We start from the raw sequence: 18548 nt of genomic DNA, 5'->3' as shown, positions 1-18548 counted from the left end.
GACCGCCATGTAGAAAGAGCAGACAACTGATTTATTCTGTGAACTTGGAAGCCCTGCATTGGTGGCATTTTTCTGGAACCCACAGTGGACGGGCTCGTCATCTGCCAAATTGCACAAATGAGCCATTTCTCTGCTCTTCTTTCAAACTCCTTCTCACATCTAACCTGACACTGCTACTAATCATTTCGACTCTGAAATGTTTTTTGACATGTCCCCCTTCCAAGCCCTTCTCATCTTCCTTTAACGTGGCTTTTCCTGCCACTTACCTTTCCCCACTGGCCTTTCCACTGGCCAACTGACTTAACCTTTTTGGAACAGACAACACCCCTCCTGCTTAAGAAACCTTAGGTGGCACCTGCTTATCAGGTGAACTTTATCCTTCTCGGCACGGCAGGGAAAGCCCTTCCAGTGTGACCCGAAGCTGCCTGCTGTCGCAGTGGGCCCTCCTCCCTGTCCCCGTGCCAGGCACTGGAGTAAGGTCTGTGGACCCCCTGGTGCCCCGAACGCCCCACAGCCTTGCTCTTCTCTGTGTGTTCTCGGGTTGTGCCCTCTGACTGAAAGGCTCTTCCCCGACTTGCTTCACTCTCTGCTCACCCTTCACGGCCCGGCTCAAAGGCCGCTTCCCCTGACTGCAGCCCACCTCTCTGAGGAGCTCACAGCCCCGGAGACACTGAGCGAGCAGTGCTTCCCTGTGTCTCACTCCAGCCCCCTCCGACGAGCTCCCTGCGGGAAGGCCTGCTGCCACGGCCACCTTGGAGTCCTGCACGGATGGCACAGAACTGTCCGGGTAAGAAGCCCCGAGAACACTCACAATGAGTGAGCAAAGCATGTGTCCTACATACTTGTAGTCCACAGCAACTCGCTAACATATCTGCAAGCATGCCGGAGACTCTGTGCTCCTGTCTGAACATTCAGATGAGACAGTGACCTCATTTTCTGTTTCCTAATGAGTTTCTCTCAGATGCCGTGTCCACCCTGGCCTCTCTTGTCCTTTCTGGACTGAAGGCCTTGGATGTTCAGACAATGTGAGGGCCTTGGATCCTGCAGACACAGCCCCTTATCCGTGCATACCAAGGCATCCGGTGCCTGGGGCCCCAGCTGGGGGGGCCTGGGATCCGTTGAGTGGCCCCCTCTCGGGTCCCCCCAGCCCACAGGTACCCCTGGTCCGTGTTGTGGTGGCCTTCCAGGCTCTCCCACTGGATTTCCAACTTGGTTCTTCAACAGGCCTTTCGCTTGGTAGATAGGAAGGGAAATAATTTTTGAGTGCCTGTTCTGTATCTGGCCAGTGCCGAGTGCTTTGTATTAGTTATCGCGTCCAAACTTCGCATTAACTCGCTGAAGTTGGCGTTTTTTCCCCCATTCTGCAGACAGGGAAGGTGGCTCCCGAAGACGTTAAGGAGTGTTCTCAGTGGCCCTGGCAGGTAAACGGGGTCTGCACAGCGTCAGCACCTGCCCAACACCCAGCTGCCCCAGCCCAGACCTCACCTTCAACTCAAGATCAAAGAAAGGAACGATTTTTAAAACCCAGACCAGTGGTCTCTTTGTTTTTTTGTTTTTATCCTCATCTGAGTACAGGCTTCATGATTTTTAGAGAGGGAAGAGGGAGAAAGGGAGAGAAACATCTGTGCGAGAGAGAAACGTTGATTGGTAGGCACCCAGGCTGGGGGGCCGAACCTACAACCCAGGCACGTGCCCTGACCAGGGATTGAACCTGTAACCTTTTGGTTTATGGGACTATGCTCCAACCAACTGAGCCACACCAGCCAGGGCCAGACCAGTGGTTTTGAAAAGTTTCCTTTAAAAAAAATTTTTCCAAATAAAGTGTTACACAGAGCCTGTGGTAAAAAGCAAGTTGTCTCCCTGGCCAAGGGGTGCAGACCTTGCCCGCAGCCCCCCTCTTGCTCCCTGCAGTTGTCTGGGGCACTTCTAGGGGCCCCTCGGCACATGGGCTTACAATGCTGGCCAAAAAAACACTCCTCCAGGGATTTCCCTCTGCCGCCATTGGGGAGTGAGTGACAGGGCTGGCCAGGCGCCCTGCCGGGCCTCTGCTGCTCCCTCTACCTGACTTGCACCCTGGCCCAGCAGGAGTGGACACATGGCCTCTGGGGGCACTGAGGAGCAAAAGGGGGCCCCCCCGAGTGGCCTCATGCTGATGCTTGCACCTTCTGTCTAGCCTGCAGTCTTCGCTTTCTTTCCTTAGCCTTCTTCTGCTACAACTGACATTTGCTTGGGAGTCTGCCTGGCATGGGGAGAAGCACAGGCCCCTGGCAGGCCCTTCGGGCCTGTGCTCTGGTAGCAGGACACAGACAAGAGCTCAGCAGCATCACCTGCTGACGACTGCTCCTGCGGCCCCACTGGTCCCACTGCCCCACACATTGTACTCCTGGGCGGGTTCCTCCTGCTTGGGGGCCCTTGAGACCCTGAGCAATGGCTCTGTGTATCCACTGCTTGTGCCTCAGGGCCTCACCAACTGCAGCCACCCCTGCCCCTGGGCCTTTGACGGCTCTCCTGGCCATGGAGTGGGGCAGGGGTTATCGACGGTGTGGGCTGCCTTTAAGCAAGGGCTACTTGTAAGGTGGCATGGGACCCAGTAGGCCTGGGCCTGGCCTGAACTGCAGGGTGCTCTGCCCAGCAGTGGACGGACTGGCCAAGCTGGACACTGGCTTGTCTCGATCCAACTGCGGCCCATCCCCATTCCAGTATTTTAATTATGGCATGAATGAAATATAAGCATAAAAAGGAATGTGCCTTATTAATGCGGTTCTGATTAATCCACATTAATTGCCTCAGACAATACTGATACCCAAACAGAAATCTGGCAGAAGAGGCCTGACTGGCAGTCCTGATAATGTGCTTAAGTGGAGGTGGCCTTAATGGGGTCAGGTTCTCTGCACAGCCCTATGGAGGATCCTGGGAGGTGGGTGTGGAGGGCTCATTAAATCAGAGCGAGGCTCTCCGGGTGGGTGTGGTCAGCTCTGCACCCCAGAGATAAGGGTAGGAACCTGAGGCACCAGAAAAGTCAGATGAGGTGGGCGGAGACAGGCGCGTTCAGAGGAGAGAACTTGGCCTGCAGGGACCATGTGATACCTGTAGCAGAATAAAAAGCAGCAGAACAAAGTAAGGTGCAATAAGAGCTGGAAATGAAGGAAAGGGAAAGGAGAGTGGGACTTAGGGAGCTAAAATCATGCGGATGCAGGTCCAGAAAGGACAGGGGTCAGCGAGAAGAGTGAGGCAGGACACAGGAGTGCCCTGGGTAAGGATGAAGCAGAGGAGAGAAACAGGTGAAGCGAGGGGGGAGAAACTCACGGACAGCGGTGGGGCGGGCCTGGGCACAGACATGCCTGGGAGACCCCCAAGGTGGGGCTCTGGGCCCTGGGCACAGCCAGGACGAGCTCTGGAAGGTCTGAGAGGAGGAGTCGAAGTGAAGGTTTTAGGGACAGCCAGCGGGTCCCCTGAGCATTGGGAAGTCTCAGAGGCCCTCACAGGCTCTCTCATCTGGAGGGCTTGGCCTCCGAGAGAGCTGGCAGGGAGCGTGCAGGTACCTGCATGATGCGGACGTAATCGGTGCGGTGCAGCTCGCTCTCCTTCACCACCTTCTTCTTGAGAGTGGCCAGGTTCCTCTCCAGGTGCTCCCGCTGGCGGGCGTACTCCTGCTGCAGGTCTGTGTTCAGCCCTGCGATCTCCACCTGATGGGGCAGAAGGTTCTCAGTGAGCGAGGGTGGGTGGTGGGGGGGAGACCAGGGGGAAGGGGAGGGCGGGAAGGTAGGCAGAGCTCACCATGTCTGCCCGCTGCACGTACTTCTCAAAGAGACCTCGGACCTTCTCCTTCAGCTGCCGGGGCTCTTGGATGTACGCTACGCAGTTGTGCAGGTCTGTCTTAAACCGTTTGACCAGCGCCTCCAGGTCCCGCTCCTGCAACCAGAGGTGCTTACTTCTGGCATGCAAGGGATTCTCCAGGGGCAGGGACTGCAGGCCAATGGCTGCAGAGAGGGACAGGAGACACCGCATCTGGGACTTGGGTATGGAGACCTGGATGGGCACACAGCCTGGAGGTGCTGGAGGTGGAGGCACTAAAACTCTTGTGCACCTGGCCTGAACAGCGTCATCTTTAAGGGGACACAGAGTGATTCCTTTACTGGCTCTGGTTCCGTTCAGGAGCACAGGCCTTCAGAGCGGAAAGGGAGCATGGTAGTCACCCTTACTCCTTTCTGAGCCAAGATGGGGCATCACTTCTCCTGCAGGTCCCTGGGCCAGGGCTTCCATGCCCCCTTCTAGCTCACCCAGGGCTTATCCTTCCCAAAGGCTGCTATGATGGGTAGGAGGAAGAAAAAGACAAAATTGGGCTAGATCCTCCCTTTTCCATCATGCTTTCTCTGGTACCCATGTCCCCTTAGTCTTGACATAGCCGTTCTCTCCCCTCTCCTGGCTCCCATGGCCCTGTATTCATATTCCATGATTTTCCACCATGCATTACAATTATGACACACCTGCCACAAATCACCTGCCAACTGTTTCAGTTTGTGAAGGGCAGGATCTGTGTCGGTTCACGTTTGCAGCTCTACCGCAGCTTCTACTATTACCTAGTACAGAGCCAGTGCTTAATGTGGGGAATGGAAACATTCAGTCTGACCCAACCAACATTACAGGTGCCGTTGCCAGCAGGTGAGGGTGCAGCCAAGGCTGGGCCCAGGGCCGGAAGACCTGGTTCCTGGTACTAGCTCTGTACCTACTAACGATGGATGCCAGGTGAAGTTTCTTAACATCCTGGTCCTTCTGGACCTGCTTTCCTTATTTCTTACACAAAGACACCAGAGTTGGTGATCTCAGAGATCCTCCTGGACTCAGCATTGATTTGGTAGCCAAGGTCTTCAACCACCGACTACAAATGGCCTCTCTGAGCATGCTCCTTCCCAGGACAAACAAGCCAAGGCTGTCAGCATTCCCATGAAAATGGTCTCCCACTCACTGGTCACTTAACCCAAAGGCACCCTCTAGTCCCAGATGGATTCAGTCATGTAAATGTGCACGGGCCTGAAATCTGGCAGGGCTGTGAGCAAGGACGCCAGTTAAAACGGGAATGTATCTTAGCAGTGGGCTGGGTCTGTCTCTTAGAAGCCAGCTGCCCGCGGCAGACAGGTGCCAGATCCCGAATCCAAGAGCTCCAGACGCTGAGAATCCTCGCACCTTCTGCCTCTCTCTGCGCATCTCCTGATCGGTGGCTCTTAATTTCTGCCACAGTTCCGTGATGTTCAGCTCCAGCTGGGAGTTCTGCTTATGGAAACGCTCCAGTTCAGCTTCCATCTGTAGAAAACACGGGACAGAGTCAAGAATAAGAAAATAAGAGAATGAAAATTAGGTTTGAATTGAAATCTTTTAATGGGAATGTCTCCCTTGTTACCAGGATATGTCTTTTCTAGTTCCCACATGTCCTCTGGAACAGAACCTTTCTTTTCACTCCTTGCCATCCCCAAAGCCCCCACCACCTTGGCTGGCATGTTAACCCAACCATAGGTTTCTATAGCCAGGCTATGAATTTTCCACTCTTAGGTGCCTTGTTCCTTTAACCGAGTTCATTGCCTTCTCTTGCATTCCCTATAAATTGATAACTCTCAAGAACTGGAACCTCAATTCTAACCTGAGGCAGGGTCCTGCAGAGAAGCACCTTCCTTGGCTTCTTTGTGACGTTGTGTAAGTGAATCTCGACCCTCTGGGCCCACAACACATCAGTGTCGATTCTAAAGCAGAAAGTTTGGAGGAACTGGCGTGTAGGCGTCCCCAGCCAAAGGCAAAAGACAGGGAAGAGGAAGCTGAGGAGGCTCTGCCTAGTCACTTTATTGAAAGGGTCTTAACAACTACAAATGTGGGGAGTGTCCCATCTTCAGAACAAAAAGCAGCCCTTCCTGGGGTGGCTCAGTGGATTGAGTGCTGGACTGTGAATCAAAGGGTCACTGGGTTCAATTCCCAGTCAGGGCACACACTGGGTTGTAGGCCAGGTCCCCAGTAGGGGGTGCATGAGAGGCAATCACACATTGATGTTTCTCTCCCTCTCTTTCTCCTTCCCTTCCTCTTTCTAGAAATAAATAAATAAATAAATAAATAAATAAATAAATATCTTTGATTGAAAAAAGAGAAAGCAGAAACCACAAGGAACTTCCGAAATATTTTCTTTGTTGCCTTTTTATTAACCGAAGATGTGACTGACAGATGTGTCTGGAGCTTCTGATGTGCACAAGACCAGCTGTGGGGGAGCTCTCAGTTGGCCTAATTCCTCCCAAAGGGGAGGAGTGATGCTGATTTATTTACACACTGAATCTGGTGGACCCTGGTGCTCCTGTTAGTAGAGAGGTTTGCCATTTTGGGGACATGGGACAGTTGACTGGTTTTGTGCAGAGCTGGATGGAGTAGCCCCTCTAATCTGTTTCAGGCCCTCTGCTCAGATTTCAAGGCTCCTGGCCACCTTCTGGGGACACCAGGAAGTCCTAATGAGCCACATTCGTGTTCTGAACACCAAGGGGCAGACTTTAGAAGAACCTTCTCCTCATTACTGAAAGCACTTTGTACGTGGACAAAGAAGCCCAAATGTGCCTCTGAGCCCCAAGATCAGAGACCTCTGAGGAAGGAGTCGGGGCCAGCGGTCAGTCCTGGGAGCAACTGGTACCAGGGTGGAGTAGGAGGCGCCCTGTTTGCTTACTCCCAAGGTTGGGACATGTCCCCTGCTGAGAATCAATGCCATGGTTGGCCCAGCTCCTGAAGGGAAATGAATAAGCTCTCAAGTATGTTGGGGTGGAAAGTGACTGACCCAATCTTAAACGTGGTTGACAAATATGTCAAATGAGGAGGGAGAAATGGGCAGTGGTTTCCAGGGCCTGTGGCACACTGACTCCCAGGCAGGTGGGACCTCTACTCTCTCTTTCATATTCTCTGGCTACCATCTTTGGGCCCTGAAGTCACTCAAGAGTGACAGCAGGCCTGGAGAGCACAGCTCTGTGGTCAGGTGGGGGCATCCTTCCTTATCCCAGAGGCCAGGGAGAGTCACTGACACAGGGACACACCTCCTCTGGACCTCCCTGGGCCTAGAAATCCTACACCCGGCTTCTTCCCTGGGCTTCCTACAGAAAAGGCTTTGATTTTTTCCACCGTAGCGCTTGTGGATCCAATTCTAGTTGAGTCACCAATGCTGACACCTTTTTCCTTGTTATCCCTGCTCAGCACAGAGAAAATGGAGGGGGAGCCGGAGGTTATTTTGGATAGGGAGGTCAGGGAAGGCCCCCTTGAAGAGGTGACTCGTGTATGAGCTGAAACTCTGAAAGACGCAGAACCAGTAGTGTGAAGATCTGGAGCCTTCTGGGCAGAGGAAGCAGCAATGCAAAGGTCCAGAGCTGGGAAACGCTTGGCTTGTCCTCAGAGCTGCCAGAAAGCCCGTGGGCTGGAGAAGGGGAGGGAGCCTGGAGATGAGGCTGGAGAGGAGGTAGAGGCTGGGTTGTGTCTCCTGGGCCCCACAGGGAGTCTGGCTTTTATTCTAGGTGGGATGTGACACTGTGGGGGCCCGCTGTGGCCTCTGTGTGGAGGACAGTAGACTGGAGGGTGGAGGCAAGTCCGGACCAGAGGTGACGGAAGCTTGGGCCAGGGTGATGGCCATAGGAAGGAAGGAGGGTTGGATTGGAGATGTCTTTTGGAAATCGATCAGACGGGCACTGGTGAAGATGTGGTGGATACAGGAGTTCAGGGAAAGGGAGAAGCAGGGAGACGTCTATATGTCTACATTAAGCACATGGGTGGCCTGCAGTGCCCTGTACTGAAGCAATGGGAAATGAGGAAGGGGAAGTCAGGAGTTTGGTTTTTTATCCGTCAGCTGCTCTGCTCAGGGAGGGGAGGCTGACAGGTGGATACGTGTCGAAATGCAAGGGGCAGAGGGGCCAAGCGAGGGCACTTGTACCTCACTGGACTCTCAGAAGCCCTCCTCCAGTTGCTCTTGCTTCTCATCTTGCTGCCTTCATCCTGTTTGCTTCCTAAAACACACACTTAATTTTGCCACTCTCCTGCTCAAGGGCCTTTGATGACTTCCCATTCCTTATCAGATGAAGTTCAAACACAGCCTTGCAGAGGGCCCCAACCAACATTTCCAGTCTGAGAAAAGAGTGAACTGGAGGCTTGTACTTTCTGGTGCCCAAGGCTCATGGCTGAGTGCACATTGCCCCCTGGTGGCTGAAGGCCCAACATCCGCGGTTTCCCTTTGAGGGCATGCACCTTGAGGTGCTGGCAGGGCCAGAGACCACTCTGAGGACCACTCAGCAAGAGAGATCCCAAAGCATTTTGCTTTTGCTCAGCTGAACACCTGGTTGGGCTTTCTCTGTGGCACCCTCCACAGAGCGGAAGCTGCACACACCTTGGGAACAGGGAGGGATTGTGAGGGGAGCTTCCTTTCATCCCCCACAGGCCAGCCAGGAGTAGCAGGGGAGGGGGCAGGGGGCTGGAGGGGGCAGGGGGCTGGAGAGGGCAGGGAGTGGCAGAAGGCTTCTCACCTCCTGGATCTGCTCCTTCATCACCTTGATCTCCTTCTCTCGAGGTTCTATTTGCTTCTTTAGCTCCTTTATTTTGTAGTCAAGGACAAACTTGAATTTCTCTAGTTCTTGATTTTTCTTTTTCAGATCATAAATTCTCTTCTCCTGCAGGTGAGAGAGAAATGAGGTGTCCAGAGGCCTGGGAAGATGGGATCCCTTTAGGCAAAGAGCACACATCCTGTGCCCTCCTGATCAAAGAGGCCACAGTCAGCTCTCCTTGCTGGACACACAAGGGCAGGCTCCCCACGGGGCGGCAGCACTGCTCCTTGGCTCCCGGGCCAGCGCTTCATGCATTCACTCACTCGTTCACGTACAGGCTGTGGCCATGTGTTTTCCAGAGCTGGCCTCCCCAGCCTTTCTCCGCCCATGTGCTCTTGTACAGTCTGACCTTATGCTTCTCCATTAGGTGGTAGGATCTGATTGCCTCCCCTTGCATCTGGCTGGACTTCCAGCTCACACGGTGCTGTGTGGCTCCGCAGGCTGGCTCAGGAAAGGCCAAGCAGCTGCCACCTGGTTCTCTGGGTAGGCCACCTGCTACATAAGCAGTGTCACTACACTGACACCTCCAGGCTGGGGAACACATTAGATGCTCTGGTGGGCAGTCCTGGCTGATCCCAGCCTCCCTGCCGTCCCTGCCAAGGGGCTAAGCACATGAATGACAAGTCTACCTTATAAGCTGGCCTTCCAGCCCCCAGCTGCCCGAGTCCCCCTGACTGAGGCCCGGCTTGGCCCCAGACACTGGGGACAAAGACAACCCAACCTGTGGCACCCGGTCTAAATTCCAGCCCCATAGAATCTGTGGGCATAATAAAAGACTTGCTGTCTTTCACCACTAAGTTTTGGGGTAATTTGTTGCAAGGCAATAGTAATTAAAATGTAGGTCCATCTATCCATCAAATGTTTACTAGAGACCTTTCAGCAAGGTCCGAGATACCAAAAAAAAAAAAAAATGACAGAGATGCTCCCCCTAAAGGAAAACACTAGCTGGGGAAGTGGGAGTATCCACAAACGTGCCCACCCGCCCACACTGTGATGGGTGGTGCAGAGGAGGAGGGTGTGGACGGGATAGGGTGCACTGAGGGCGCTGAAACCAAGTGGCGGGTGGTCCACAGGGACACCGGAGGCTGGAGGGGAGCAGGCGATGGAGGCAAGGGCCTTTCGTGTTAGACAAAAGCCTCTGAATGTACCCAGGAGGCCAGGAGTTGGTCCAACTACAGCCCTCGGATCAAATCTGGCGTGTTGCCTGTTTTCATGAGGCTTTATTGGAATGTAGCCATGCCCGTTCCTTTCCGTGTTGTCTGCGGCTGGTTTCACGCTATGACGGCAGAGTGGAACAGTTGTGCCAGAGACTATCCTGCCTGCAAAGAGTGAGGTGTTCACTACCTAGCCATTTGCAGAGAAGAAAGTTTGCCAACCCCTGCAGTAGGCAATGGGATGGAAGTGTACGTGGGAGACTGATGTAGTCACAGAGGATGGTGGCAAGGAGCTGGGGGCCGGGGTAGGAAGAGAGGCCTGTGGACCGGTCAGGAGGCTGTTGCAATTTCCTAGGTCAGGTCTTCACCTCTATCTTGTCGCTCCTCTTCCTTGCTTTGAGAATCTGAACAGAGCTTTGGACCCTCCCTTAAAGAATGCCTGGACAAACACATGGACACTCACATGTAGAAACTGCATGTGGGTACGACATCATTTCATCCTCATGAGATGCCCTGAGGGGCCAGTTTCACAGGTGAGAAAACAAAGGCGTGGAGAAGCTGCCTGAGAGCCCTTGGCAGCTGAAGGGAAGCACCTGTGTGGAAACCGGCTAACTGGGCCACGGCCCACGTGTTCTCTCCGAGGGAGAATTTGGCCCGAGGCGGTAACAGGAAAGCCTGGATTTGCTCAGGAGGATGATACGGGATTTCGGATATTGAGGTGGTGTGTCCCACAAAATGTGATGTGTCCGTCTTCTCAGTGTTTTGTGAGAAAAGGCACCCTGAAAAGTGATACCAGCCTTCTGGGGAGCCCGGCAGCTGTGGGGCCAACGTGGGGGAGTTCCTCTCTGGCCAGAAGGTTAACGTGTGGCCAATGGGTGGGTGAGCTGCCCCCAGTCCATGGGAAGGTCACCCAGGGATACTCGGAGTGGTGGAGCAGGGCCCTTGCAGTCAGCTGACCCAGGTTCTTATCCCAAGGAGTCACCTGTAAATCGTGTGACCTTGGGCAAGATACTTAACCTTGAGTTTCCTGAACTTTACAACTGGGCTGCTCCTGGCCCCTGGGGTTGCTGGGAGAATTGAATGTGATGTGTTGACAGCAACTAGCCCAGTGCAAAGCACTTCACGGACCGCTCAAGTTAAATAAACATGCTCCGAGAAGCCAGGGGCCCTCTCTCCTGAACTTTGCCCCCACTGCCTGGGCCCTCCCAGGCTGCAGCGGAGGGAGCAGGGAAGATGCGCCATCACCTTATCTTGAATCGTCTCATCCCTTTCCTGGATCTCCCGCTTGAGGCTCAGGATGTCCTTCTCCAGGGACTTAATGACTCCTTGCAGCTTCACCTGCTCTCCCTTCAGGACCTCAATGTCATTGGCTCGCTCTTCAATCTCCTTCTGCAGGCTGCTGAACTAAAGGTACAGATGGCAACAACAAAGTCTTTGAACTCCCTCCGCTCCTCCCAACTGTCTGTAAATGTAAAGAGCTCCCCATCAGAGTCTGGGACAGCCAGGAGTTTCCCAGGCCACATGGATGATGCCTGTAGTATTCTGTCTGGTAAGACCCAGGCCCACCCCCTCAGGTGGGGACGGACTGTCTGCAGCAAGGGGCCCCAGAGACCAACTCCCTGAGTGGACCCAGAGTTTCCAGGACCATGCCGGCCTTGAAAGGTTGGAATCTATCTCCCATCAAGGTCACAGATATGGAGCCCTAACTGATGAGTATTCCTCGCCATGTCCAAGAAGGAAAAACATGGCTGTCCCCTGGGTGGGCTAGTAGTGTGATTTCTAGCAGGAAGGACTGCAAGCTTGCTTTGAACTTGGCTTCTCTATCACTAAACATTTTGGGGAAACTGGCAATTCTAAAAGGATCTCTAAGTTGAATCCCTCCTCACACCAACCACCAGTGACTAAACACATCTGCCCCGTCCTGTAAGTTAAGCATCCTACGGCCCCACACTGCTCCCACCCATGGAGCCCAAGCAGGAGCCACCCAGGACTCCCTGCACTGAGAGCCTGAGGACACCTCCAGTGGAAACTGCCTCACCTCCACAAGACCTCATTTCCATTTCTATTGGGGATGTAGCTCTGAAAACTTTGACTGACTCCTACCTGCCAATAAATGAAAGCCCAGGGAATGTCCATCAGTGTTACAGTGAACCTCACTATCCCCAGAAAGAAAAGGGGATGCCCCCACCGTGACCCCTTTAGAGGAGGTGGTGAGGATCCTCCAGCCTGACGGTGCAGAGAGAACCCTCACACCAGGCGGTGCTCCATTCCTAACCCACTTGCTGGAGGTGAGGACATTTGCGGTGGCGGGGGCCTCTGCTGCCCTCCACCTGCCCCCCCACACACCTTGCCCCGATGCTTTCTCCGCAATGCTGCCCTTCCCACGCCAGGCCTCTCAGGGACCAGCCCCGTACCTTCTTCCTCATGATGCCTGTCTCTCCTTTGAGCCGAAGGTTTGACTCCTTTTCATCCCGAAGCTTTTTCTCATATTTGGTTTTGATGTCTTGGATTTCTCGGTCTTCATCTTCTTCAATCTGTTTCTTGGTCTCCTCAAACTCTCGCAGCTGCTGCCTGACATCTTCCTGGGCCTGCTCGGAGAGAGGGACAATGAGTGCTCCGGGGAGAAGGGGCACACGCCCCCTTTGTGCTAAGAGGGCCTGGGACCAGGTGAGCCTATGGGGCCTATCATGGGGATGGGAGACTGAGCGTTGCTACGGAAATGGAAGCCAAGGCCACAGGTCCCTCGCTGCCGCCACATTCTTCCTATCTGTCCTTCTAGCTCCCCTTCCCTCCCTGCCAGATCAGGCCTCCGGCTCTATTGCTCTGACACTGCCTCACCAACACCCCCCCAACCCTGCTCTAGCTCCAGTCTTCACACTGACACCCGGTTCCCTCTACCTTTCCTCCACTGAACTTGTGACACTGGCAATTTTATATGTATTTGTGAAAAGACTCAATTGTCTCTCCCAGTAGATGGAAGTTCCTTGAGGCTAGAAGCCCTACCGTGCCCCGCAGGGGGCTCCCAGGGCACAACACACACCAGCGCACAGCAGGTGCACGGTAAACACCTGAACGAATGAGCAAATCTCTAATTCTGCGCTCCGGATCCCTAATCCAGTCGATCGGATCTTTCACCTCCCACTTAGGTGAGCGTTCTTGAGTCCATCCACTTTTCGTTACGCCTCCACCACTGCCCACACCGCCGTCATCTGTCGCCTGGACCACGGTCTCCACCTCCTAACCAGGCTCCCATGTCCAGTCATGGCTCCCTCCAGTCTGTTCCCAACCCTCTGGTCTCGGGGATCTTTCTAAATCATACACCTGATCGTGGCCCCCGCAGCGTGAAAGCCCTCTTCAGCTCGCCCTTGTCCCCGGGATGCAGCCCAGACCGCTGAGCTGGGTCCACAAGGCTGTGCGTGAGTCAGCAGCGGCTGCCTCTCAGCCTCAGCCATCGCTCCCACCCCAAGCTCTCGCCAGAGTAACCTAACTTCGGTTCCCCAAACGTGCACGTTCCTCAGCTGCTGGGCGCGGCCCACGCTGCCCCTGTTTTCAGCCTCTGCCTGTGACCGTCTCCAGTTCTTCCTTCAGCTCTTGGCTCAGCTATCAGGTCCTGCTGCTCCCCGTCACTTTGTTATACTGTAGCTGCCTGTGTGACAGGTTCGTCCACTGGAATGAAAGCTCCTCGATGGCAGGACCACCTCTCTCTGTTCCCCACTGTGAGTAGCACGAACAGCACCGGGTGGTACTTGGTGCTGAGTGAGTGAAAGCCTGGAGAGCCCAGACTCTGCCTGAGAGGGGGGATGGGTGGGGGGAGGGCAGAGTCTGGCGAGTGATTAGGGCCCGACTCCTCTTTGCTTACCACCGCCAGGGGGTGGACATTTTAGATTCCTTCAGAATCAATTCTTTCCTCTCCTACCCACCCTGGCACTCTCCCAGGCTGGACTGTGTGCACCGTGCCTGGACTGCAAGTTTTGGGGGTTAAGAGAAATGAGCTCGTTTTAAAACTGGGCTCATTGGCCTCCTGAGAAAGGCTTCTCTCTGCCCGTCCCACATCACCACACCCCAGCTAGAGAGAAGCCCAGCCAGCAAGGTCAGCTCTGTAGCTCTGTCTGAAGCCAGACATGGCCCCCAAACGTCTGCTCCTTTTTTCCCGGTAGATGCTGCGAACAAGTAAAAGCAGCCCAGCCAGGTCAGTTAAGACGGCATGCCGGGTGGGAGCTTCCAGTTACATCTTGTTGACTCAGGAGGAGAAATGCACTGTGATCACTGTGGAAGGCTCCAGAGGGAGGCCAGCCTCTCTCCCGAGGACAGACTCAATATTCCTAAAGGCAGAGCTCTGAATTCGGGGTGTCACCATGTAAGCCACACAGGGGTAGGCAAATGTAAAGGAAGCCTGCTCAGCCCTGTGAGAGGGGAGAGAGGTTCAGGAAGAAATCCTCAAGGAGTTGGCTCTTGTCCTGAGTCTGTAAGGTGGGCACAGGTGGCTGGGCGGCCGGGAGAAGAAGGGGAAGGGGTCCTGGGAAGAGAGATCCCAAGCTGAGGCTCAGAGGTTGTGTGGAAAACTCCGGCTGCTCCGTATTGTTAGGCGGCTGGGATCTGGACAGGGCTGGCCGGCCGGAAGTGGGGGTGGGAGGGCGGGCAGATCCGAGTCAGAGAGGCTCCTGCAAGCAGTGCTGAGCAGCACCCTCACATCAGGGAACCAGGATGAGCCGCGTGGGGCTGGGGGCGGTGTCAGCGCTCGGCCTGCTGCTCTGAGGCTCCTGCCACCCGGAGGCCTCTACCCTGCTTCTCCCCACTTTGATCTCCCGCTGTCTGGTCCCCTTCCCAGTGCACTCCAGACTTCCAGATGCCGATTCGGTCTTTTCTGCCATAACTGGGGCTGGTTGTAGAGGATCCTATAATGTCTCCTTGTCTGACCCCTCTTTGGCCGGTCACTGGCTGACCTTTATTTTCTGGGGCACCACGCCAATAAAACCCCAGCTCTGACCCCAGGCTGCTGTGTCTCCCTCCCTCACACACCTGCCTGTTGCGCCACGCTGTGGAAATGCGCTCAGACTGGAGGATTAACGTTGCCAGAATTCATGCCCCACACCTGAGCCGGGCTCTCAACCACACACCTGCCAGCCCTCTTCTTGGCCACTTCCTTCCCTGTTTCCTTCAAAAAAATCATCCCGCCCCTTCGTGGCTCTACTGCCCTCGCACTCTCAGCACGCCATCTGCCACCAGTTCATTCCAGAAAGGGGGCCTCGCTCAGTTTTCTCTTCATCTTGGGAAACTCGGTATTTTGGCAACCCCAACTGCTTGAATGCCCTACCCCACTGCTCTGCCTGGATGCCTCCCTTCCCACATTTCCCTGTCTCCTGCGCATTCTAACATACATTCCTCCTGGACTGCATCAGCTCCCGCAGCCCTGCCCTGACCTTGCAGGGGAGGGTGCCTTTGTCTGCGTTCCCCTACCATCCCGTGCACGCCTTGCCGAGTGCGGATGTGTGTGACTGCCTTGCTCGCCCAACTGAGAACCAGCCCCCACACTTTGTTTCCCTTGGTTATCCAGCACTCAGGCTGGTGAACCAACAAGATGTGTTTGCTGAGTCAGCAAAGCAACGACTTCATCTTCTAAGACAAAAGAAGTTCCTAAGAGGGTTCAGACAACCCCCTTCTCCATTGTTCAGAGCGCTTGTTCCTCTCCAGGTTCTATATAAGCTTCTTCTAGAAAAGTCTCCCCAGGTCTTAAGGCTTGAGGGTACATTTAAGAGAGAATAAAAGGTATCAACCTAGTCCGCCCAAGGCATTTCAGACTCAAAAACTGAGCACCTCCAAGCTCAGTGGGTCATGTGGTTCGCAGAGAAACAAATGTGTGAAACAAAGGTCGAAGGGCACACACACTGAAGGAAAGCTGGGGAATGAGGTTGAGCAGGCTTCCCACAGCTCTTCAGGCTGCTCACAGGCGGGGCCTGCAGGCTGCGCTGGGCACTGGGCGAGGGAGGCGCAGCTTGGCTTTCGGTGAGTACCTCTTCCAGAAGGTTGGTTTTCTCCTGCAGTTTGGCCTCATAAAACTCGGTCAGCTCCTCCAGGGCCTGGCTCTTGGTCTCATCGTTGTCCCGAAGCTGTTTTTCGTACTCCTCCTGCATCCTTTGGGACTTCAGCTGCAATTCCTGGTACTTCTCATATTCCAGAAGCAACTTTTGGTTGTTGCAACATTCTTAAGAGAAGCAAAAAAGGTATTTAAGGTGGGACATTAGCACCAACCTCAGGGACACCTAGCAGACTTGGGTGCTTTCCCACCCCCTTCCAGCACCCGCTGGAACATCTGCTGCTAAGCCGAGATTCAAATGCCTGCCTGTCTCCCTCACCCGCCCACAACGCCATCATCTCATCAGGCAGCCAAACTCCCCCCACCGCTTTGCTGTCTGGGCAGAAAGGTTTCCCGGAAAGTACAGACAGGGTGTTTGGGGGCTTGGGGCCAAGAAGAATGTCCTGAGTGTGCAGAATAGGTAGTAGTATCCTCATTTTACAGAAGAGTAAACTGAGGCCTGGTGAGGTCAGGTGACTCCCTAGAGCTCCTAGCAAGCACCTGGTGAGTCTGGGATAGTCCATTAGGTCCCAAACCTGCACTTTCCCATATCACCCACTGGCTTGTGTTTAATAGTGAGTAAAATACATGGGAATAAGAGCCACGGTGCGTTCCAGGAGATAAACGCAGCCTGTTCATATCGCCTGGGACTTCCGCTGGGTCTGGGAGACTCCTAGACTTCTGCCCCTAACCAACGACTCTGTGCCCACGCGGCCTCCACTGCGGACTCACCCATGTCCTGCAGCTCCCGGCTTTGTTTATCTAGGAGTTCATCCATGTGTTCACGATGACTTATATCCTGCTTTTCTTTTTCTGTTTTTAAAACCTAAAACACAGGGTCAAACATTCTTCTTCTACACACCTGCTGAAAGCCCTCCCAGGGCAAGAGCACATTTTACAGCGACAGCCACCTGTGCTCCCCAGCATTTCTCAAGCTCCTGTTCCGCACTGAGCGCTGTTCTGCGAGCAATCAAGCTGTCGCTTTTCATTTACTTTACATTCTGCTCTGAAAGTTCTATGAGGGGGGCACTAAAAAAGCCCTTGGATTTATTTATTCAAAATCGTGAATTTGTTCCTACATGTTTAAACTTCAGTCACCTTCAAAGTACTCTCTATTTGATGCAATACACCTATCAAGATGTTTTTTTCCCACTGCTCAAAACAGTTTTTGAACTAACTCATCGATTTTGATGCTTTTTAGTGCTTCTGCTGTTTTTTGTTTCACCTCTTCCACTTCAGCAAAACGTTTGCCTTTGAGGACTTTTTTCATCCGGGGAAACAACAAAGTCACTTGAGGAGAGATTGGGTGAACAGGGAGGGTGCGGCACAGGGGTCATGCGGCTTTTGGCCAAAAACTGCTGAACAGTCAGTGCCGTGTGGGCAGGTGTGCTCATAACTCACCCATCATGAAATGGGCAAATGCGTTTAAAGAATCTTAAAAAAAATTCACTGAAGCTGAACACAGCTTCTCACTCACAGCAGCACCAGCCGCTGCACTGATACAGGTGGGTTCCTAGCGGGGGAAGGACTACAAGGCCCACTCTCCAGAAGATAATTCTGGGTTTTTTTGTAGGTAAACTTTCACTATATATATGTGCTTCTACTAAGTGGTCTTAATAATGACCTCAGTTTTGGACATGTAGCAAATGCACTTTTTGGGTGAAAAAAGTAAGGATTCAGTGGAATCCTCTGTTGTCAGCATGTTTTTGTTAACTGAATCCTTGGAGATGTTCATGTGTCAGCTTCAAAGGAAGTGTTTCCTTTAAAGGGGCCGGGAAGCTCCCTGCAGGTAGGGGCGGACCCCGGTCCAGGACTAAGTTTGTGTTCAGCTGGTGGAGGGCCCCAAATCAAAGCTCACTGACTAACTGAATGAAATAATAAAATCAACAGCCAGGGTTTCCCCCAACCCCCAAATTCTATGACCCATGGAGATAACATAAAAATAACAAATATTCCTTGAGCAGAAAATAGGGAGTTTTGGATGGAGGGCCAGGCAGATTAGTGCAAATGAAAAAGTTATTCTGAGGGAGTCCTGGACCAAATCTAACTACAGGAAGACCATTTAGACTAATTTTATTTAATCCACTGGCAATCCAGAGATCAATATTCTGCTAGCTTTTCCTTCTATACTTAGTTTTGCTTGTGACCTTTTCATTATATTTTTCAATAAATTTCTCTTGATCATAAATGTAATATATTCTCCTTGTAGAGAATTTGGAAATTATTAAAAAGTACAAACAACAAAATTTAAACTATCTCCAATCCCAATTTCAGAGACAATTACACTGTTAGCTATTTTCTTTAAATTGTTTCATGCATATTTATTTTACTGAACACTATTCAGTGTAGTGTTTTATATTCTGCTTTTTTTTCACTTAGCACTTCCTTGTAGCCATTTCTTTTTTTTTTAAATCCTCACCTGAGGATGTTTTTTTTTTTCATTGCTTTTTAGAGAGAGGAAGGGAGAGAGAGAAATATTGATGTGAGAGAGAAACAGCAATTGGTTGCCTCCTGTACACACCTGGATCAGGGGATCAGACCAGTGACCTAGGCATGTGCCCCGTGAGTGGGAATCGAACCTGCTATGCTTAGGTTACAGGGCTGTTCTCCTACCAACTGAGCCACACTGGCCAGAACAGTTGTAATCATTTCTAATGTTATCAACTATGCTTTCAAATCACACTTTGTCATATATCTTATTGTGTGAATATATGCCAGTTC

At 52.9% G+C, this 18548-nt stretch overlaps 1 protein-coding gene across 2 annotated transcripts in view; it reads right to left on the bottom strand.

Annotated features, from left to right (window-relative positions):
• CFAP57 (cilia and flagella associated protein 57) overlaps positions 1-18548 on the bottom strand; it is a 57231-nt gene that overhangs the window by 10617 nt on the left and 28066 nt on the right. The window contains exons 13-21 of one of the 2 annotated variants that reach the window (XM_045859901.1): positions 16560-16653; positions 15766-15956; positions 12169-12342; positions 11000-11158; positions 8523-8666; positions 5636-5758; positions 5185-5301; positions 3778-3912; positions 3543-3686 (exon numbers count right to left, since the gene is read on the bottom strand). In XM_045859901.1, the coding sequence (XP_045715857.1) occupies positions 3543-3686; positions 3778-3912; positions 5185-5301; positions 5636-5758; positions 8523-8666; positions 11000-11158; positions 12169-12342; positions 15766-15956; positions 16560-16653 (1281 nt within the window). The remainder of the gene's footprint in view (positions 1-3542; positions 3687-3777; positions 3913-5184; positions 5302-5635; positions 5759-8522; positions 8667-10999; positions 11159-12168; positions 12343-15765; positions 15957-16559; positions 16654-18548) is intronic. The other variant, XM_045859902.1, reaches the window with a different exon arrangement.

Source organism: Phyllostomus hastatus, unplaced genomic scaffold (assembly GCF_019186645.2).
Source record: "Phyllostomus hastatus isolate PE091 unplaced genomic scaffold, TTU_PhHast_1.1 phas_scaffold_182, whole genome shotgun sequence".
Taxonomy (NCBI): domain Eukaryota; kingdom Metazoa; phylum Chordata; class Mammalia; order Chiroptera; family Phyllostomidae; genus Phyllostomus; species Phyllostomus hastatus.
This window is presented reverse-complemented; position numbering and strand designations above follow the sequence as displayed.